Source organism: Pseudochaenichthys georgianus, chromosome 10 (assembly GCF_902827115.2).
Source record: "Pseudochaenichthys georgianus chromosome 10, fPseGeo1.2, whole genome shotgun sequence".
Lineage (NCBI taxonomy): Eukaryota > Metazoa > Chordata > Actinopteri > Perciformes > Channichthyidae > Pseudochaenichthys > Pseudochaenichthys georgianus.
In genome coordinates, this window is record NC_047512.1 from 13231570 (window position 1) to 13251438 (window position 19869).

The 19869-nt window shown below is 39.6% G+C and overlaps 2 protein-coding genes across 2 annotated transcripts in view; one reads left to right on the forward strand and one right to left on the reverse strand.

Moving 5' to 3' along the window:
• Positions 1-19869, reverse strand: part of LOC117453978 (ecto-NOX disulfide-thiol exchanger 2-like) — a 212663-nt gene that overhangs the window by 187087 nt on the left and 5707 nt on the right. The gene's annotated exons all lie outside the window — the stretch shown is intronic.
• On the forward strand, positions 12809-15681 carry LOC117453977 (E3 ubiquitin-protein ligase TRIM21-like). The gene is made up of 2 exons (XM_034093027.1): positions 12809-12900; positions 12999-15681. Exon 2 carries the CDS (start codon positions 13010-13012, stop codon positions 14636-14638), a length of 1629 nt encoding a protein of 542 aa, XP_033948918.1. The 5' UTR covers positions 12809-12900; positions 12999-13009; the 3' UTR covers positions 14639-15681.

Sequence of the window (19869 nt, forward strand, 5' to 3'; positions counted from 1 at the left end):
AGTTGTCCATTTGTCTTGCATGCCACATTGACAAACCAAGGTTGGACAGAAAGACCGAGTGACACTTTACGGTCCCTGAAGGCACCAGCAGCACACATGGTCACACACAAGTGTTCATCAGCAGAGACGGGCGTGTCACGGACTGTCACGTGTCGTCAAACATGATGGAAAACCTTGACAGCATGACCTGAACACAAAGAAGCTTCACCAAGATAAACAAATAAAAACAAGGGCTTAACCTCAAGTCAGTCTATCAGAAAGTACTAGTCAATCCATCTCACAAGTCCATTATCGTCAGTTCACAGAGCCATTGACCATCTGGACCCTCTAAGAGCAGAAGAAGAAGTAAGTGTTATGAGGTGAGCAGCTATGGTCAAATGCTTTATCCATTAAACCCATCAGAATGAAGGTTGCTGTTATTGTTCTAATGGTTGACCTTTCTTCTTCTGGTGGATGGACTGGAGCTCTGACTGAAAGCAGTGCGGCAGAGGACAGAGCGGGAAGACATTAACGGAGAGTTGAGAGTAGTTCAGAGTTTTCCAAAAGTAGGACTTAAATGGTGAACAAAGGCCAACAGCGAACTGTGGGCCAAATCTGTCCTTCGACCAAAATGTTTGTACGTCTGACGAGAGACAAAGTCTTGAGTTTAAAAGATCTTGATTAAGTTAAGAACTATTATTAGAACTACCTATCTTGAAAAAGATCGGTGAATAATAGGAGGTTTTTGAAAATCCTAAATAAATATTACCTCGTAACATCTCATACTATTAGCACAGCTATTGGCCCAGTGCATGTGCTAAATCAAATTCCAAGATACTTACAAGATAACACAGGTAAATAATTCAATTGGGTCATAACTGTATTATTCCCAAGGTTTCTTTTACCAATCCTTTCATTCAAACTACATTTTCAACAAACTAAAAACACGTATGTTCAGTCAAACCTACAGTAGCCACAACATGTACAATTCTCCTACAATGATAATTAAACAAGCAGACTTGTTGGAAAATATAAAACAACCAACCATATTTCCTAACAAGCCAGAGATTAATCAAATTGTCCAACAGCAGGATTGTTGAATGTTCGGGTAATTAGTCAAGCATTGTAGGCCCCTTGAAACGTAGTGATCAGCCAACCTGGAGGCTTAATGTATATTAGCTGCATCACTGCCTTACAACTACAAATGATGTAATACGCTACTCATTTGTTTTGCATATTACATTTGCGTAGTAGCTTTTTTCTGCCTGCACTATGTTTAGTGGGATTGATTTTTGGCACATTTTTGTATTCCACAGAAGTGATGAAGGGGGTGGTCGGTGTCAGTGACCTGAGATCAGTGTTAGCTTCTTGACTCATTCATGTGGGTTAGTTAAGACAAGAAAGATCAAGGTTTTGTTAAGCAATATATACACACTTAAAGTGTCCTGTTCTGTGCTTCAATTAACTGACTTTTTTATAATAAACCAAGATCACGATTTTTGGCAAACTTGAATCAAGTGCTTTGAGTACCAACAAACAACCATACACGTTAAATCATGGATTGGCGAATATAGTAGGAAAGTATATGAAGTAGGTTGTCCCTGGACCTTTTGCAGAAATGTTCATAAATAATAAGGACTATGTAAAGAGGTTGTCTAACAATGCTCATAATGTACTAAATATTGCATGTATGTATGTTCACCTCATCAATTGATGTGATTTATTTAAAACAGATAGTTGTCTGCATTGTTAATGACAAGTACAGTAAGCCCCAGACAATACTGTACCAGCTCTCCAGCCCTTATGAGTTAACCGTCTAATCATTTGCTGTAGTGACTTCAGATTAAATGAACAACCCTTTACTTATTATACAAAGACCTGGGGGTAAAGGAAACCCATAAGCTGTAGTGGGGGAATGTTAAAATGCTGTTAACAAAGTGAGTGCTGCCTTGATACAAACATTGCAACACTAAAATACCCTGCGGCCGTCATATTAAATATGAACTGACACTTCAAAGAGACAAGACTTGTTGTCACTGCCAAGTTGCCCAAGAGATGAGATAAGCCAACAAGGCAACATGCACACTTTGACCATGTGTTATCTGTACGACAATGCATGTTAATTAGTTGTTTTAAAGAGTTTTTAATCTAGAAAGGCTAAGGAAAGAGGCCAACATAAATCTCTCATTGTTTTCCTCTTCAATGTATTTTCTGCTAAATGCATCACATTTAGTATTTACTGTGGGATTTTGGAGAGAAAATGACTAGATTCTGCATGACAATCAATGCAATAAGTTTCAAATATGTTTATCTCCAAAACATTTAATCCATACTTTATTTTCATTACGTTCAGTATTTTAAATATTCAAGGAACCAATTAAACAATTAAAGCTATTCATATGTGTGGCAACAGATCATTGGCAAGGCTGGGTGAAAGGGGGGAGATGCTGCACGTTTTGTTTGCGTTTAACTTAATTGTCATATTGAGAAAGTTTGTGAAGCAGATGATTACATTTTTTCATGTAGAGATTGTAACAGAAACAAACAAAACAATCAGTGTATTTGTATTAAATCTCCCTTCTGAAATATCAGCACTGAAACACTAACTTTATGAAGTGGCGTAACTTTGTTGGGTGGAAGCCATTTAAGAGAATAAATATTAGCTTGAGGGTTGTAGTGTCTTGGACAATATCCGACCACATCAACCCCATTCTCACTCAACTACACTGGCTTCCTGCACGCTACCGTATTGAATACAAAAACCTTCTACTTACATATAAAGCTCTCCACAACCTTGCCCCCTTCTACATCACCGACCTCCTTCAGCACCCTCCGCTCTTCCTCCGTAGGACTTCTCACCATCCCAAACTCTCGCCTCAAAACCATGGGTGCTCGAGCTTTCAGCTGCTCGGCTCCCAGACTCTGGAACTCCCTGCCACTACATATCCGACAATCTGATTCCATAATAACATTCAAAACCCAACTCAAAACCCACCTGTTCAAACTGGCATTCTCATTATAAACTGTACCCTGGGTCCTTTTGTGTCCTTTTGTAGTCCATTTTCTTTATGAATAACCTTTACCTGATAATAGAGCATACAGGGCTTTGAGGTTTCACAGACGATGACAGAAAACATAGTTAAGAGGAAATGCAAATATGTTGGCTTATTCAGAGTGAAGCTCACAGTTATAATGAGAGGGGTGGAGAGACACAAGTGGAGCCATGGGCCAAGAGCCGGCTGCCAAACAACAATGAAAAGCACTTGTGTGCGATAGATCCCGCTGTGAGAGAAAGATGAAGGGCAAGCTGGGGTCAGAAAGATAGAAATCCTCTGTGATCTCTCACATATTTCCCAGACGCCGTCTGCCTGTGAGACACAGAGGAGAAACAGATGGCACAGAGGGAAGATAGTATTTTAAAAGAAAAAGAGAGGGACACAAAGAAATAGAGAACAAAATAATGGAAGAAGGAACAAGACATGGATTGATAATGAGACAATGGGCCCCTGGGCACAGACATGTAAAATACCCCCCCCCCCCCCATCCCTCATGCATAAGAGCAAGGGACAAACATTGAAAGAGACAAAAAAGTACAAATGATGCAGCTGTTTAGTTTATTTTTTGTAATCATTATGTGTCTCTTTAGAATCTCACTGTTCGTTTTGTCTCATTACCCCATTTTGTTTTTCTGTTTTGGTAGTGTGTCTCTTTGTGTTATGATTATTGTGTTATGTCACGTTTTCTATGTCTTGGTTTGGGTGTTTTGCTGTTCTCCCTGTCATGTTTTCCTCTGGGTATATTGTCTGGTCTTTTTCCCTGGCCCTTTCTCATTTCTCGAACTCCCCTCCTCGACTCCTATCCTCGATACTTAGTCCCGCCCACAGGAGATGCGAGCGGAGGAGCCGAGGAGGGGAACCGAGGAGAGAGGAGGGGAAGCAGCAGGCGGTTAGAGAAATGAGAACTCCTCTCCTCTGAGTGGTCATTTTAAAGAGACGTCCATTAATGATGACAGGACACAGCAGCCCTCTGTCTGATGGACAGATGTGTTCATGACGACTTATATATTTACTTTGATTCATTCACAGTGCAGTATAATGAGACAATAACAGGCTACAGATGTGGACACACACACACACACACACACACACACACACACACACACACACACACACACACACACACACACACACACACACACACACACACACACACACACACACACACACACACACACACACACACACACATATATATATATATGTATATAAATATATACAATTTCAGAATCAAACAGAGCACTCTCATAATAACGTAACACTATCAGAGACTGGATATATCATGTGTTTGCAATCCTGTTACGTCACTCTGTAGTCATGTGATGTCTCTATGCAGTTGTTTAAAGTTTCTCTCCAGTCATCTTGCATCTCTTTGCCATGTTGTTCATAGACTGTATAAGAGATCCGGAAGCAGTCCCTGTGAAGTCACGCAGTGGCTTGTGGACAGCGCTTTTAGAGACTCAAATGTGTCGGTTTACTGTAACCAAAAAAGAATAGGAGAGGATGGAACACAGGAAAACCGAACACTGAATTATTGATTTAAAAAAAGGACCAAAATGTTGCAATTAACTTGAATGATCTGAAACACACTATAAAAGAGGTTAAATTGCAAGGCAAAAGCACAGACAGGACCTGTCTAACACAATTTAGATACGCTCTAGAGATAGCGCTGCTTTATCGCCTATTATACCAAAAATAATTGTAACGATAATTATAGGTAGTGTCTTTTCTCATAGACTTGACTACAACATGTTTGCAACCAGTGGAGCCGCACCCTGCTGGATATTAGTGAGAAGCCTTTGGGCCAGTGCACGATAGGCCGGTTCAGAAAATCTATCCATGGAACTAGAGGGTCTAACAGGACATCTGGGAGAAGGTAAGTTGACCTCTAGAGCTTCTGCGCTGCACGGCTGGCTGAACATATTGGATCCCACTGCTAAACCATTTGAGAAAAGGGCTGAAGGCAATACGAGGAGGGAGACGAGGGAGCTCTGTGGGTTAGGTGTGAACTGGCCCTTTCTCACATTAATCATGCTCCGGTGGAACGCTGAATGAACCTGAACAGCTGCCCCTCCCTTCTCTTTACTGCAGCTTAAAGATGATGGAACACCAGAAACCACTGGGGCTTTCTAGAAGAACATTTTAGGATAATATAGATTACTAGAGAAACAGCATAGGGGAGTACACACGGAAATGTGTTTCAGACTAACGCACCAATACTTTGAACTGTTTAAATTCTCTGCTAGAACTCGCTGTCTTTTTGCCTCCTCCTAAAAATCTATTAAAGATCACATTTACCGAACCTTATAGGAGTGTGACGACTGATGAGTATTTAAAAATCTCTGTGCGTCTCCTCTGCTATGGATCAATAACTATTGTATACTGTCTATAATTGAAATGCACAGAGCCTGAGGTGATTTAGAAGGCTTTAATTTCCTTGTTCATTATGAATACAAATATAAGCCCAAGGACATCAGATCTCCTTTCATCTATAAACACACAAACTCATGCACTCATTACAGCCACTTTAAAAGAGATATACCTGTTATATACAGTTGGGAAAAAATGTATTTAGTCAGCCACCAATTGTGCAAGTTCTCCCACTTAAAAAGATGAGAGAGGCCTGTAATTTTCATCCTAGGTACACTTCAACTATGAGAGACAGAATGGGGGGAAAGAATCCAGGAAATCACATTGTAGGATTTTTTATGAATTAATTGGTAAATTCCTCGGTAAAATAAGTATTTGGTCACCTACAAACAAACAAGATTTCTGGCTCTCACAGACCTGTAACTTCTTCTTTAAGAGCCTCCTCTGTCCTCCACTTGTTAACTGTATTAATGGCACCTCTTTGAACTCGTTATCAGTATAAAAGACACCTGTCCACAACCTCAAACAGTCACACTCCAAACTCCACTATGGCCAAGACCAAAGAGCTGTCAAAGGACACCAGAAACACAATTGTAGACCTGCACCAGGCTGGGAAGACTGAATCTGCAATAGGTAAGCAGCTTGGTGTGAAGAAATCAACTGTGGGAGCAATTATTAGAAAATGTCAGACATACAAGACCACTGATAATCTCCCTCGATATGGGGCTTCATGCAAGATCTCACCCCGTGGGGTCAAAATGATCACAAGAACGGTGAACAAAAATCCCAGAACCACACGGGGGGACCTAGTCAATGACCTGCAGAGAGCTGGGACCAAAGTAACAAAGGCTACCATCAGTAACGCACTACGCCGCCAGGGACTCAAATCCTGCAGTGCCAGACGTGTCCCCCTGCTTAAGCCAGTACATGTCCAGGCCCGTCTAAAGTTTGCTAGAGAGCATTTAGATGATCCAGAAGAGGATTGGGAGAATGTCATATGGTCAGATGAAACCAAAATAGAACTTTTTGGTAAAAACTCAACTAGACGTGTTTTGAGGAGAAAGAATGCTGAGCTGCATCCAAAGAACACCATACCTACTGTGAAACATGGGGGTGGAAACATCATGCTTTGGGGCTGTTTTTCTGGAAAGGGACCAGGACGACTGATCCGTGTAAAGGAAAGAATGAATGGGGCCATGTATCGTGAGATTTTGAGTGACAACCTCCTTCCATCAGCAAGGGCATTGAAGATGAAACGTGGCTGGGTCTTTCAGCATGACAATGATCCCAAACACACCGCCCGGGCAACGAAGGAGTGGCTTCGTAAGAAGCATTTCAAGGTCCTGGAGTGGCCTAGCCAGTCTCCAGATCTCAACCCCATAGAAAATCTTTGGAGGGAGTTGAAGTCTGTGTTGCCCAGCGACAGCCCCAAAACATCACTGCTCTAGAGGAGATCTGCATGGAGGAATGGGCCAAAATACCAGCAACAGTGTGTGAAAACCTTGTGAAGACTTAAAGAAAACGTTTGACCTCTGTCATTGCCAACAAAGTGTATATAAAAAAGTATTGAGATTAACTTTTGTTATTGACCAAATACTTATTTCCCACCATAATTTGCAAATAAATTCTTTAAAGTTCAGAAAATGTGATTTTCTGGATTTTCTTTCTCACTTTGTCTCTCATAGTTGAGGTATACCTAGGATGAAAATTACAGGCCTCTCTCATCTTTTTAAGTGGGAGAACTTGCACAATTGGTGGCTGACTAAATACTTTTTTGCCCCACTGTATATTTATTCCACCCATCCATTTATAAAGCACATTACTGGTGCAACTATTGATTCATGTCATCTTAATTAAGGTGGCTAATAGTATCTCAATTTATTATTAGTTTAATCAATATATTATTTTGAAATTGTTTTAAAACGGCTTGTTACAATCGACCAGAATCCACCTCAATGTGTTCCAATGTCCTTGAAATATTCGAAAATAACACAGATTGATATAATTTTCATGAAAAAACTGAATTATTAAATTGGCTTGATTTCCAGCCAATTGATTTCAATATTGTAGTCGTAAGGCAATATACATATGATGTGAAATCCACCTTTACTTGAGCCTATAGGCATCTGAGAAATGCGCAGGCTCCTATTTAATAAAAGGCAAAAAGGCCCTAACTACTTCCCATCTCTACCCTTACTTTAGCACGGCACCAGTACACTTTGCCTTCAGAGAAAGGCAAACGTACAGGGGGAAACAGAGGAAAGTGGCATCAGCATGATGTTATGAGGAGGAAAGAGCAAGAGAAGTGCAGGACCTTGTTAAAAGCCCCTCGGTGACAGCGAAGGAAAGGCTGCAGCTCCGAGTCATTAAATGTGGCCGAAGTCGGGGTGAGATTAAGAAAGAGACGGTTTGACAGGCTGCAGAATGAAGAGATGAGCAACGGTTCGCAATAGGACATCAGTAGCTCACTTTGGTAAACATAAGAAGTTTGAGAATGTGACAGGCTGCTATTTATTTTAACCACAGTTTTTACTGAAAAATCAAACCTCGTCTCTGAACAGTGACACCGTTATCAATGACATACAAATAAGTGATGCTGGGCATGCATCATTTCCTGTGAATTCCTGAAGTCTTTAAAAAGGCAAATGGTATCTTAAAACTGGTTTTGGTTTGATGGAGATCTTGCAGTTTTCCATTCATTTATCATTTAGGTGATTTCAACAAGGCAATTGTGCATTACGAAATACAAAAATGTGACAACTTATTTAAAATTATTGAAAATAATCTCAGTTGTATAGGTTTCTAAGGCTCTGCAACCAGCCATTGCACAAGTCTTTGACCTCTGTAACATCAAACATAATTTTTTACCTCATGTAATCTTCGATCATTCAACCAATGTGTCATTTCCAGTCACAGAGTCTGGCAAATAGCCCAAATAAATAATTCAACAGTAGCAGGCTATCGGAGAACTCGTATGGAGTTTGGAGGCCATCTCAGATAGTGGTATAAATCCAACAGTCACCTCATGCTTAATGAATACGAGCTTAGATAAATCAGCTCAACAGCCTTTACATTTGTAAATAAGCTTTCTCATCCTTTAAATCTCCAGGCACCACTTAAGGTTCAACAATATGTCCAGTTTGATTTCTAAGCGGCAGAGTAGCACTGATACATTTCAAAAGGGTTTTCTCACACTTCAACGTATAAAAGATGGTCCTACCAAAGACATTCCTCTACTCAAAGGCTTTTTGAGAATAATCGGGTGTGAGAATCTGTATTTATTTTTCTATTTCGTTTTTAATATGTCACTTAATGTTGTTGATTTTCTTCTGTTTTGGAGAGTCTGATGCCTTACAGTAGGTCTCTTTTGTTTTTTACAAAAAAATTAAAAATCTCAACGGACTGTCACAAATATCCATCTCCTCAAATGACTTTACACAGTCTAAAACGTTCCTCCTTATTGTCGAAATACTTAATACACAGAGTAACGACCTGGGTAGAGAAAAGTTGTAATGTTATGGTTTGAGACTTTAATGGCATGAATTGTGTCAAACAAGATGTACTTAGAATTGACTTGCAACTCAGGTTCAGTGTTTCAATTTTGCCAGGCAATTTTCGATGAAAAAAGTAGTATCTCCGCTCCCTCTTTCCGACGCTAAAAGCATTGCTTTTAACAAGAGCATCGGAGGGGGGGGGCTGCTCTTAATCCACAAACACCCTGACAGAGATAGAGTCGTCCTTTCAAGCTTGTGACTGTTTCAAAGTCATCCCATCAAGGGGGTAAATCTAAAGCTTAGTGTCTGGGGAACAAAAACACTGGAGGCAGAGGACTCTCATCTGGCTTCACTTCTCCTATGGCAGCCATGCTCCGCAGGCTGATGGATTACGGGAGAAACTCATCTCATGACTAATTATTTATTTTCCCTACAGAACTGTTGTGTCTTGAGGGTTGGAAAAAGCACAATCCTCTGCTCTGACCAGGTAGTAAACAAACTAGAATGATGGAGGTGAGTGAGTCTTCCTCACAACACTGTAGAGCATGGCTGCCATACATACAGCCAATAGACACGCTCTGGCAGGTTATATTTGTACCCTCCTGTGTTTGTGTGTATTTCTTAAATCACTTTTTTAAGAGTGAGTGACCAATGAACCGAGTCCTTCCTGTAGTGGCCTTGGTTTAAATCTGGGATGTTTGTTGCCCATGCTGCACATCGTTCGCTCTCTCTCCCCCTTTCCTGTCTGTATTAACCTATATTATCATTGATAGTGGGGCTCTTTTGGCCACAAAAGGACACATGTGAAGTTATTTGCTTTTGGACTCTAAAACACCTTTGTCGCCAATTAGGGCTGTCACTCAAAACATTAGGAACTAAGACATAATTTGTTGAAATGCCTGGTATTGTAATCTATGCTGTTGGACATAGGTTGAACCTTCAAGGTTGAACCTTCTTAATGCTTACACGAAAAAGGGAAATGTTGCCGGTTCAGAAGCACAAACTCTTTTTAATTATCGTAATATAACTTTCATTAAATCTTTCAGACAAAAATATCAAACGTTCTCTAGCTCTAGCTTCTCAAATAGAAGAATTTTGACTAACTAATAATCAGTTGTGAACCTTGGGTTTTGGACTAGATTATAGTAAAGCAAAACATGTCACTGTAAATTAAATGAGTTCTTGATTGCTTACAGATTATACTTTTGCTGCCCATACACATACTGTATGATTAATCCAACTAATCCCAGGCAGGTCATTACAGAGTAGGAGCCTTGACTACTACTGAGCTAAAAGAAGGTCCTACCAAAGACATTCCTGAAGATCTCAGGTGTGTGTGGGAAGGGAAACAGGGCTGATGAAGTCTGATAAAGACTACATCTAATTTCCTTCTTTTTACTCGTTCAAAAGGGTCAACCAAATTGAGATTATACCTTCCAAATTACAGTCATTTTAGTACAACATGTGTTTCCTTGCTGAGCGTGGGTTGGAATGTCTTTAAGTCACACTATAACACACTGCCAGGATGTAGATACCAACCAGATTTTACTGGCTGTTGAAACCTTACACATTATTAAAAGAACTTCAGCAGGTTTGCACAGGAAGAGGATTGTTCTTGGATTATATTGCAGTGTAGTTCCTTTCCAACGTAACACTTCACAGGCAGTGTGGAAGGAATGACTATATTATAATGAACATATGTGAGCCTTGTATTAAAACATAATTGAAGCCTATACTTCAGGATCCAATAAAATCCAATTGCGAATGTTTAATGAGGAAGGCACTCGGCATGTGTTTATAGAGCCGAAGGGTATACATAATGACTTATGGTGAGTAACTGAACAGAAATATTGTTTTTTTTACAAGAAAACCCCCCAGGGCACCTTAAAATGGAGGAGATAAAATTGTTGATAGTTGTTTAAAAGAATTACAGGAATAATAATTTTGTTTTGCTGATGATGGTGAAGTTTTCTAATGATACCGTTTACCCTTTTGTCCACCACAGCGTGTCTCTTGGGCAATAGGATGGCCGGGCTTTGATGTAGAATCAGCCTCAATTTAAAACTGAGCAGACCGCTAGCAGGAGGCATTCAATTCTAATAGAGGAAGGTCTGTGTCCTCTAGCACTCTGAGCCCCTAATCTCTTATTCATGTATTCAAGGTGAGAGAGGAGCAGCTACAAGTAGGAGCAGAACGGGTGAGAGAACAGAGATGGATAGGGAGAGAAAGCTCTGGTTGAAGGAAGGAAGAAATTGAGAAGAAGAAAAAATAAGGAGGCAAAAAGCCCTGACTCTCACCCTGTCATGAACCGAACAGCAGATCCTGTACAGGAGAAGAAAGGATCAGGTACTGGAGCTCCACACAGACCAGGATCAAAGGGAATCCCCATCTGATCTGAATGTCTTATGAATGTTTTATGGACAAGATATTGAGGTTATTGGATAAGATGTGGCTAAAGAGAGTTATGATCAGAGGCAGCCTGTCATTTCCAGATGAGAATGTCACTCTTGGGAGCTTTTTTTTGTGAGCAGATAAACTGTATAGATAATTTAAAATACTGAACAAATATACATTCCTTACAGCCATATGATTGCATTTTCAAAAGCCTGTTCCCTTTACATTATGTCCTGATATTGTCAGTCACTGAATTCATTAACAGCTGGTGCAGGCTGTTCACATGTACCAGTAAAGACTCCAGCAAATACAAGACTGTTACTGTTGAATAACTGATGCATTCGCCCACATACACATATTTAAACAGACACATCCAGTGCAACTGACAAACCAAACTGCATGCAGGCTTATTCATTTGTCACTGAAAGGTTAATGCATCATTCACATCTTTTTATTTTATTTGATCAACCATCATATGCTCACACCTACATAGTATAAGCCGAATGCAGCAAAGGAAACACATTCAATCATCCATGAATGCTGCTAATGCACAGAGACCTATATACGCATCCTACATAGATTATTTCAGCCCTGACAAACGCCTTCAAATATGCAAGGAAACTATTGTGTACAAAGCTGTGTCTTGTGAGAGGAGAAAGCCCAAGACGAGAGTATTTACAGTTTATTATGCAGATGCCACCACTAAGCACTCTCGTGTAATGCGTAAGTGCACACACATGCCTGCTAACAAACCCATTGAAAATGTAGCATGTTGTGCTGTCTCAGAGATTTCATCTCGTTTGTGCATGATACTGTACATGAAAGGGATTTTTGAAGCACTAACATCGTGAATACATCAACAATAAAGTAACCGAGTGCAAAGAATAATATAAATGATGCACACCAGACAGAAATCACTGCTCATACTGTATAGCGGTGTACAAGCCTTTGAAGTTGAGATCAGGGACAAATGATACATCTCTAACTAAGCTCTACTGCAGGGGTCTCAAACTCAAGGCCCGGGGGCCAAATCCGGCCCGCAACTTCATTTTATGTGGCCCCGCAAGAGCTTGCAAAGAATATAATACGTTTATTATACGGTTACATGCCACTTTACAGAAGCAGGTTGCCCATAAACTACATGTCCCACAATGCATCTCGTTTTGTGACATGCGCACTGAAGAGACTTGCAATTATTTGCCCTGGACATCTGCTTTCAGACGTAGTTAATTACTAAGTTATTATCCGATAATAATCCAATGCAAAGGCAATAATGTAATATAATACATTATTTTATATATAGATATTGTATATTTATATAGTTACAACCGGCCCTTTGAGTGCAACCTTTATGCGAATGTGGCCCGCGATGAAATTGAGTTTGACACCCCTGCTCTACTGGATCAGGAAGACAAAAAAAAACTCTAAACCTGGCTCAATGAGGAATTGCAGCATGTAATGGGTTAACTTGTTGAATCAGGAAATAGGAGGGGACTGCTTCTGACGTCACTGCTGAAAGAGAAACTAGCAGGAACAGAGACGTTTGTTTTTGTGTTTTAACTGTCCTTAACCGATCTGAAAGATTTGGGAAACCCTTCAAACATCAGGTAAAGTTGTAATTTATTAAGGTAACACTTATCTTTGGTGTAAAACATTAAAATATGGATTGACTTATCCAACTTTTTCCCCATTTATTTCACCATAGACCTTCTAGACATGGCTTCTGCTGCAAGTTCTGAGGATAATTGTTGTTGTTCAATCTGTCTGGACCTGTTCAAAAAACCTGTGACGATTCCCTGTGGGCACAACTTCTGTCTTAACTGCATCAATGACTACTGGGACACGAACAATAACATATTCAAATGTCCACTGTGTATGGAGACATTGTTAACCAGGCCGATGCTTCGAGTTAACACTTTCATTGCTGGGATGGCTGCAAAGTTCAAGGAATCCTTTGAAGAAAAGTCTTGTGAAACTCCTGAAAAAGCAGAAAATGGAAACGTGCTCTGTGGCCTGTGCACAGGGGCGAAGCTCGCAGCAATCAAGACCTGCTTAGTTTGTTTCATGTCTTACTGTGAAACACATCTGGAGCCTCATCAGAGAATTGCGGCCATGAAAAAACACAAGCTGATCGACCCGGTTGAGAACCCAGAGAGCAGGATGTGCAAGACGCATGACGAGCCTTTGGAGTTCTTTTGCAGGGTTGATAAAATGTTTGTATGCGAGTCCTGTAAAAACAGCGACCACAGAATGCACAAGACAGTGAGTCTGAAAGAGGAGGCACAAATGAGGAAGATCACACTGAGAGTAGAAAGGGAATACACGGATCAGATGATTCAGACACGTCAGCAGAAAATGTGTGAGATCGAACACTCAGTGGACGCTAGCGCAACAAATGCAGCGAAGGCCCTGTCATACAGCGTGCATTCGATGACTGCTGTGGTGGACTACATTAAGAGAAGTCAAGCAGAGCTCTCTCAGGTCATTGAGACAAAGCAGAAACAAATTGAAACAGAGAGAAAAGGCTTCATTAAAGAGCTGGAGGCAGAAATTATGCAATTAAAGCAAAGAAAGTTGAAGCTTGATCAGGTTTCACTTTCCAACGACTCGATGATGTTCCTTGAGAATGTCCTGTCTCTTACAATCACTCAGCCCCCGGTTAATAACTGGTCAGATGTGACTTTTAGCAATGACGAGTTTTCTCTGCAGGGAGCCACGGCCATGCTGGAGGCAACCGTGATGAGAGAAATAAGGATGTTGTGCGATCCCGACTTGAAAGAAATGCAACGTCATTCTGTGGATGTGACTCTGGATCCTGACACAGCAAACCCTTTTCTACATGTTTCACCGGATGGGAAACAAGTCAAGTATGGAGACAGAAAGAGGAACCTCCCACACAAACCAGAGAGGTTTGAACACGTCTTCAATGTCCTTGCAAAGGAGGGTTTCTCCTCAGGAAAATTCTACTATGAGGTTCAGGTTAAAGACAAAACAAACTGGGATTTAGGAGTGGCGAGCCAGTCCATCAACAGGAAAGGAGATATACGATTGAGCCCCAAAAATGGATACTGGACTATTTGGCTGAGGAAAGGAAATGAGTTAACAGCCAATGCCAGCCCTTCTGTTAGCCTCAAGGTGAGGGAGACGCCTCAAACGATCGGGGTGTTTGTTGATTACGAGGTGAGTCAAGTTCTCTTCTATGACGTGGACACCAGGGCTTGCATCTTCTCCTACACCGAATGTAACTTCACAGAGAAGCTCTTTCCGTTCTTCAGCCCCTGTAGTAATGACGACTACAAAAATACAGCGCCTTTGATCATCAATCCTGTCAAACACAGCAGATGAGCTTTGTTTCTGGATGTTGTGAAAGAAAATAGACAGGGCGAGGGATTCGGGGAGGGATCATAGAGCACTGAAATGTTTCTGTCCTGAAAACTCGGTGGTTTATTGTCTTTCTCTCATCCATCAGTGTCAGTGCCGTGTGTCACTATGTGTTGCCTGTCACACATACTGCTGTAGATCTCCAACGGTCAACATGCAGTGAATCTCAATCGCCTGTACATTATTTCATTGTTATTTGTATTGATTTTAATTACAAATTATGTCTGCAGAAGTATTAAGAATGGGTAACTTAGTGTTTACAAATAGTGTATAGCATCTGTTCCGCTAGTAGTACTTTACCACATATCAAGAGTAATGGATAAGATGAATACATAAAGCTGTTGGAAATAACTATTACTGTGTTCACAACATATTATTTTTCCTTGATGGAACACACCTCATGAGATTAAATCGGGCTGTGACTGACATAATAGAGCCACCAATGGAAAATAAATCAGCACAGAAAATGTTCAAATAAGTTGAAGGACTTTTTTACACCAATCAATGTTATAAGGTTAAAAAGGGGTTATTCAACTTTATTGAAGGGCACAACATGGTATTTCCTCTAGTTGAAATCAGCCAGACCTTCTATTCACTTTATAAAACATCAAATATTTCTGCTACGGTGTGAAATAATCAACTGGTAACTGAGAAAAGTCAATCATTTCTTAATTTTGTTTATTGTTGGTAACACACTTCACTTTTCTTTATTTCAGTTATGTGTGTTGTTTGTTTTTTATGGGAGCAAAGGGACTTCAATCTATGGTGAAAAAAGCAATGACACTTTATGTACCAGTGATGTAGAATTGTGATGTGTTGTTAGTTATGGATAAGAAAATAATCGAAAAGTGAATCAACAATTATACTCAAATGTGAAGATATGACGCTGTACACTCTTATATATAAAACTGTTAATTAAATCAATATCATCATTATTACATAGGGTCAAAACATTTGTGATTTTTTTCCCCTGCTTTTTTTGATTAGATGTAAAAATAATAAACAGATTATTTGAACATGTAAATGCAGTCCTTGTCTGTAATGCTTTACCACATGTGTTGAATATATTAATAATTGTTCATTGTTACTGTTTGATGTTTGGAGGGTAAACAATGTTCGGCATAATGGTAAAAATAAATAAAGGTAATTTACGAAGTTGCAATAGAGCACACACTTGATGAACACTCACAACAATCTAAGAAAATCCTGCCAACAGATAAAGACACAGAACGCCAAATTACTTTAATTTGCAATTAAAGTGCATCTGTCACTTTGAGGAGTATAAACACAAATTATAGACTCTTCGGACAGCCTGAGATTCCCAAAACATACACTTAGCAATTTCTCCAACTCCACTCAAAGCTATCTATAACGTTTCCCTCCCAGAAAGCTTGGGAAAATAATATTAATTATACCTTTCACAAAGAAGGGTATGTGTTTTTAATGATCTGACAAAAATAATTGCATGCCATGTCTCAAGCGAAAACAAGTTATCTGCAAAAGGAGAAAATAAATATGCAAGCGTTCACGTTGCATAATAGACATCCTAATGGTCATCGCTAGTTAAATGTGTAGCAATACTAACATATACAAATCTTAAAAAAGGTGCATCCAAAAGCTCACTTCAGTAAAGGCAGGTAGTACAAACAAGTATAAACAGTAAAGGTATAAACAGCTAACAGTAATTTCAGAGTGAAGCTAGTGGAGATAGAACCAGCTATATAATAATAATTATAATCCTTATATTTATTATAGCGCTTTATCAAAGACTCTCAAAGCGCTTTACAAATACACATTAGACATACAGATCATACATGTAATGGTCATCTACTGTGGACAATACCCACAGGAGCAAATCCGGGTGAAGTGTCTTGCCCAAGGACACAACGGCCTGACGCAGTGGGGCGGGAGCGGGTTTCGACCTGGAGTTCCCCAACGCCCCCTTGATCTGATGATCAAACACACAGACCACTGCGCCACCCATCCATTTATAAACTCATTCTGCAAACTACCTGGTAATAATATATGTGGAGAAAAAACTAAAAAGAAGCATAAACATTTAATTGAGCTGATCCAATTATGGAGCAAAAATCTATTCATCATATATCTTAATATTCAAATATTATTTTGGAATAACACAAATGCTATATTTCTTACACAGTACCCACACACCTCGAACAAAAAAAAAACACCAGTGTTTTACCGAAATGTAAAACAAATATGCACAGCTTTAAGTTAGCCTTTTCAAAATCCATTTTTACAGTGGCTCATTCAAAGGCTAATGTGCTTGAGATATCACTGCCTTTTTATTTATTATTTTCTTACATGTTATTATTCTGCTTTGCCAAACATGACTGCAAATAGCTGTTTTTGGCATTATACTTTCTGGTTGAATTAACAGTAACAGCCTCAATTGTGGTTTAAATATAGCTCTATTGTATTTCAAAGGTGCTCCAGTACAACTCTGTCATGGAAACAGGCTCATACAAAGAGGCTTGTTACAAAGACACTTTCACCAGCCAAAGGTTTCTGTCAAGCAACATTTGAAAATAAAAAAATCACAGTTCTGAACTACACTAGTGTTGTTGATTTGCAGGCTAACAAGAGCACGTTACTTATAACTGCTATTGATTCATTCAACACATACATTCATATTTCTCCAGAGCACCACCATCTTTAGAACTCCTCATTCTTCTCACTGGCTTTTAATGAATCAAAACGGAGCTTTAAAGAGGGGACCATTCTGGACTGCTGTGAAATGCTGATACTAATAACATTTTTTGGAAAAGATCCAGGTTCGTAAGAGGGCCCTGAGGATGTCTTTGTTATGCGTTGTTTCAAAAGAGACACTGGTGAGGAGAAGTGCAAGAGTTATTAATGAAAGGCGCAGGATCTTACTTCCTTAGTATTGAACCATAAAGAGTTTGCCACTGAAACATTTCAATATGTTTGAGTCATCAACCCAATGACCAACTGCTATAGGGTGAAATTGTTTTCAACCTTGAGGTGAGCCACCACATATGCAGACAGGATTATACAAAATGGATATGCATTATATATTTTAAATGCGTAGCTTTATATTTACACTAGGAGCGTGGCTCTTGGATTGCAATATTGGACAGTCAATGGATATTTGGTGGTAGAACTATACTTGAAAGTGAGATGTTTGAACAACTATTTAAGCACCTTGAGATGACGTTTGTCTTTAAAGTGTGCTATATAAATCAAATGTATTATTATTATTATTATTATTATTATTGGATGGATGGATGGGCATGACATTTGGTGTAGCCATTAATTGTACCTTTAGGATGAATTCCAATAACTTAACTTTGTTTAGCACCATCATCGGGTCAACATTTCCAATAGTGTAATACTAAACTAAATACCTACAAAAGTAATGAACATGTTGTTATTCTCCTTACCAAATTACTAAATATTAGCATGGTGTCCTGATCAGATAAGATAGTAAATATGGGCAAAAATGGTCAACATCAAACCCTTATCAGAACAGTTAGCAGTTAGCTCATACATGATGAATAGTGGAAAATGAAGGGACCTGGGAAAGTTGATTAACTACATCTCTGTATTCATTTTTCCTGACAGGCTCATTCGGGAGTTTGTTTCACTGGGTTATATTATAAATACAATCTGCGAGTATGTTGGTCAGGGTAATTACACTGGCTTAATGAATGACAGCTTGAGAAGAATACAAGTACATCATGTGGTCTGTGTGTGTGTGGATGTGTCCATTTTTGAAGGGACCACATACCTTTGTCCTACAGTATTTGTATCTAATGAAGTGCCAGATGTAATGAGATACATATATCCATTAGGGTCCCTTAACGAGACTAAATCCACATGGCTGCTAATGAGTCGGTGCTCCATCAGCCGTCCTCCGAGGGCTGGAGGACCTGACTAAAGCTGTAGACGACCTGGAGCCAGATACAATCACACCCTCTAAGCCCGTAAATCCACAGCTCCAGCTGTTGCAGGCCTCCATCATTTAACTTCCAGTCCTTCAGGGAGTGACTTCAAGTTAGCAAGCAGCTACAACAGACAGTGGAGTCATAGCCGGCACAGAGAAACACTAATCATACATAATCATTGATCTGCCATTAGTGGGCCATGCTCATTAGCCTGATGGAACAATGCTCTGTAGATTGCAGTTGTTACCGTGCTATTATTAGCTTTTAAACATGTGTTGTATACACAGGCTCTACATGATGTTCAACAACATGTTGCAAGCATAGGGCTGAACTCAGTCATAACTCTAAATACTGAAGTTAGTCAAAAGATACAAATCCTAAAATCGAATGTTTTGCTTTAAAGCTTGGTTTCATCCGTGGAAGTATTACAGAGCAAACAAGTCCATGTACATTCATCACTGTCACACCAATAAGGGGTGCTGTGTGAAGGCATTTCAAGTTTAAAAAGAGGCAAAAAAAAGAGAAAAACTGAATCAAGCAGTGAAAACTTCCGAAACCATTTAACGTTTTAGATTATTTGAATTTTAAAGGCTGATTGAGTTACGAAGTAGCAACAAGACAGCTCTAGCAAGAGCTAGCACAGCGACACAGTGTAAAGAAATCATGTGTGTTGAGATAAGATAATCCCTGCTAGCTCTCCTACAAGGATTGGCCGTCACCAGTGCTAAACCAGTTTCAAAAGCGACCTGTCAGTGGTTGTCATCTAGTGTGCAACAACGGTGTCATGCTGTGCTAGAGTGGAAGAACTGCAGCTGTGTTTGAATACAGTCATATGCCACTAAATCAACATAGCTTTCACCAATTTCACAACACTTCAATTACATGTTGATACATTCTGTTATTATTATGGTGTTTTTTATGAATGTTATCATAGTGCAATTAACTATATGAACATTTGTTAAAAACCATCAAAAATAAATGCTCGAGTAATGTTGGTTAGAACCATAGAAGTGGACCAATGACATGCTTTGCACATAACATTTCCTTCTCCCGATGTTTCTATGAACATGTGCTCCTATTGAAGCCCTATAACATCCATCCACCATCTGTAAACAACTATCCTAAACTTGGAGTAGAGAAAGGAAATTGGACAATCACAGGGTCGCATCTAAGAGACGGATGAACATTGACACCTCATATTCACACCTATGGGAAAATTAGAGTTGACAACTAACTTAACCGGTGTGGATTTGCACTGTGAGAAGA

Excerpts from the sequence above, each read along its gene's own strand:
- LOC117453977 (XM_034093027.1), top strand. The coding sequence starts at position 13,010 with ATGGCTTCTGCTGCAAGTTCTGAGGATAATTGTTGTTGTTCAATCTGT.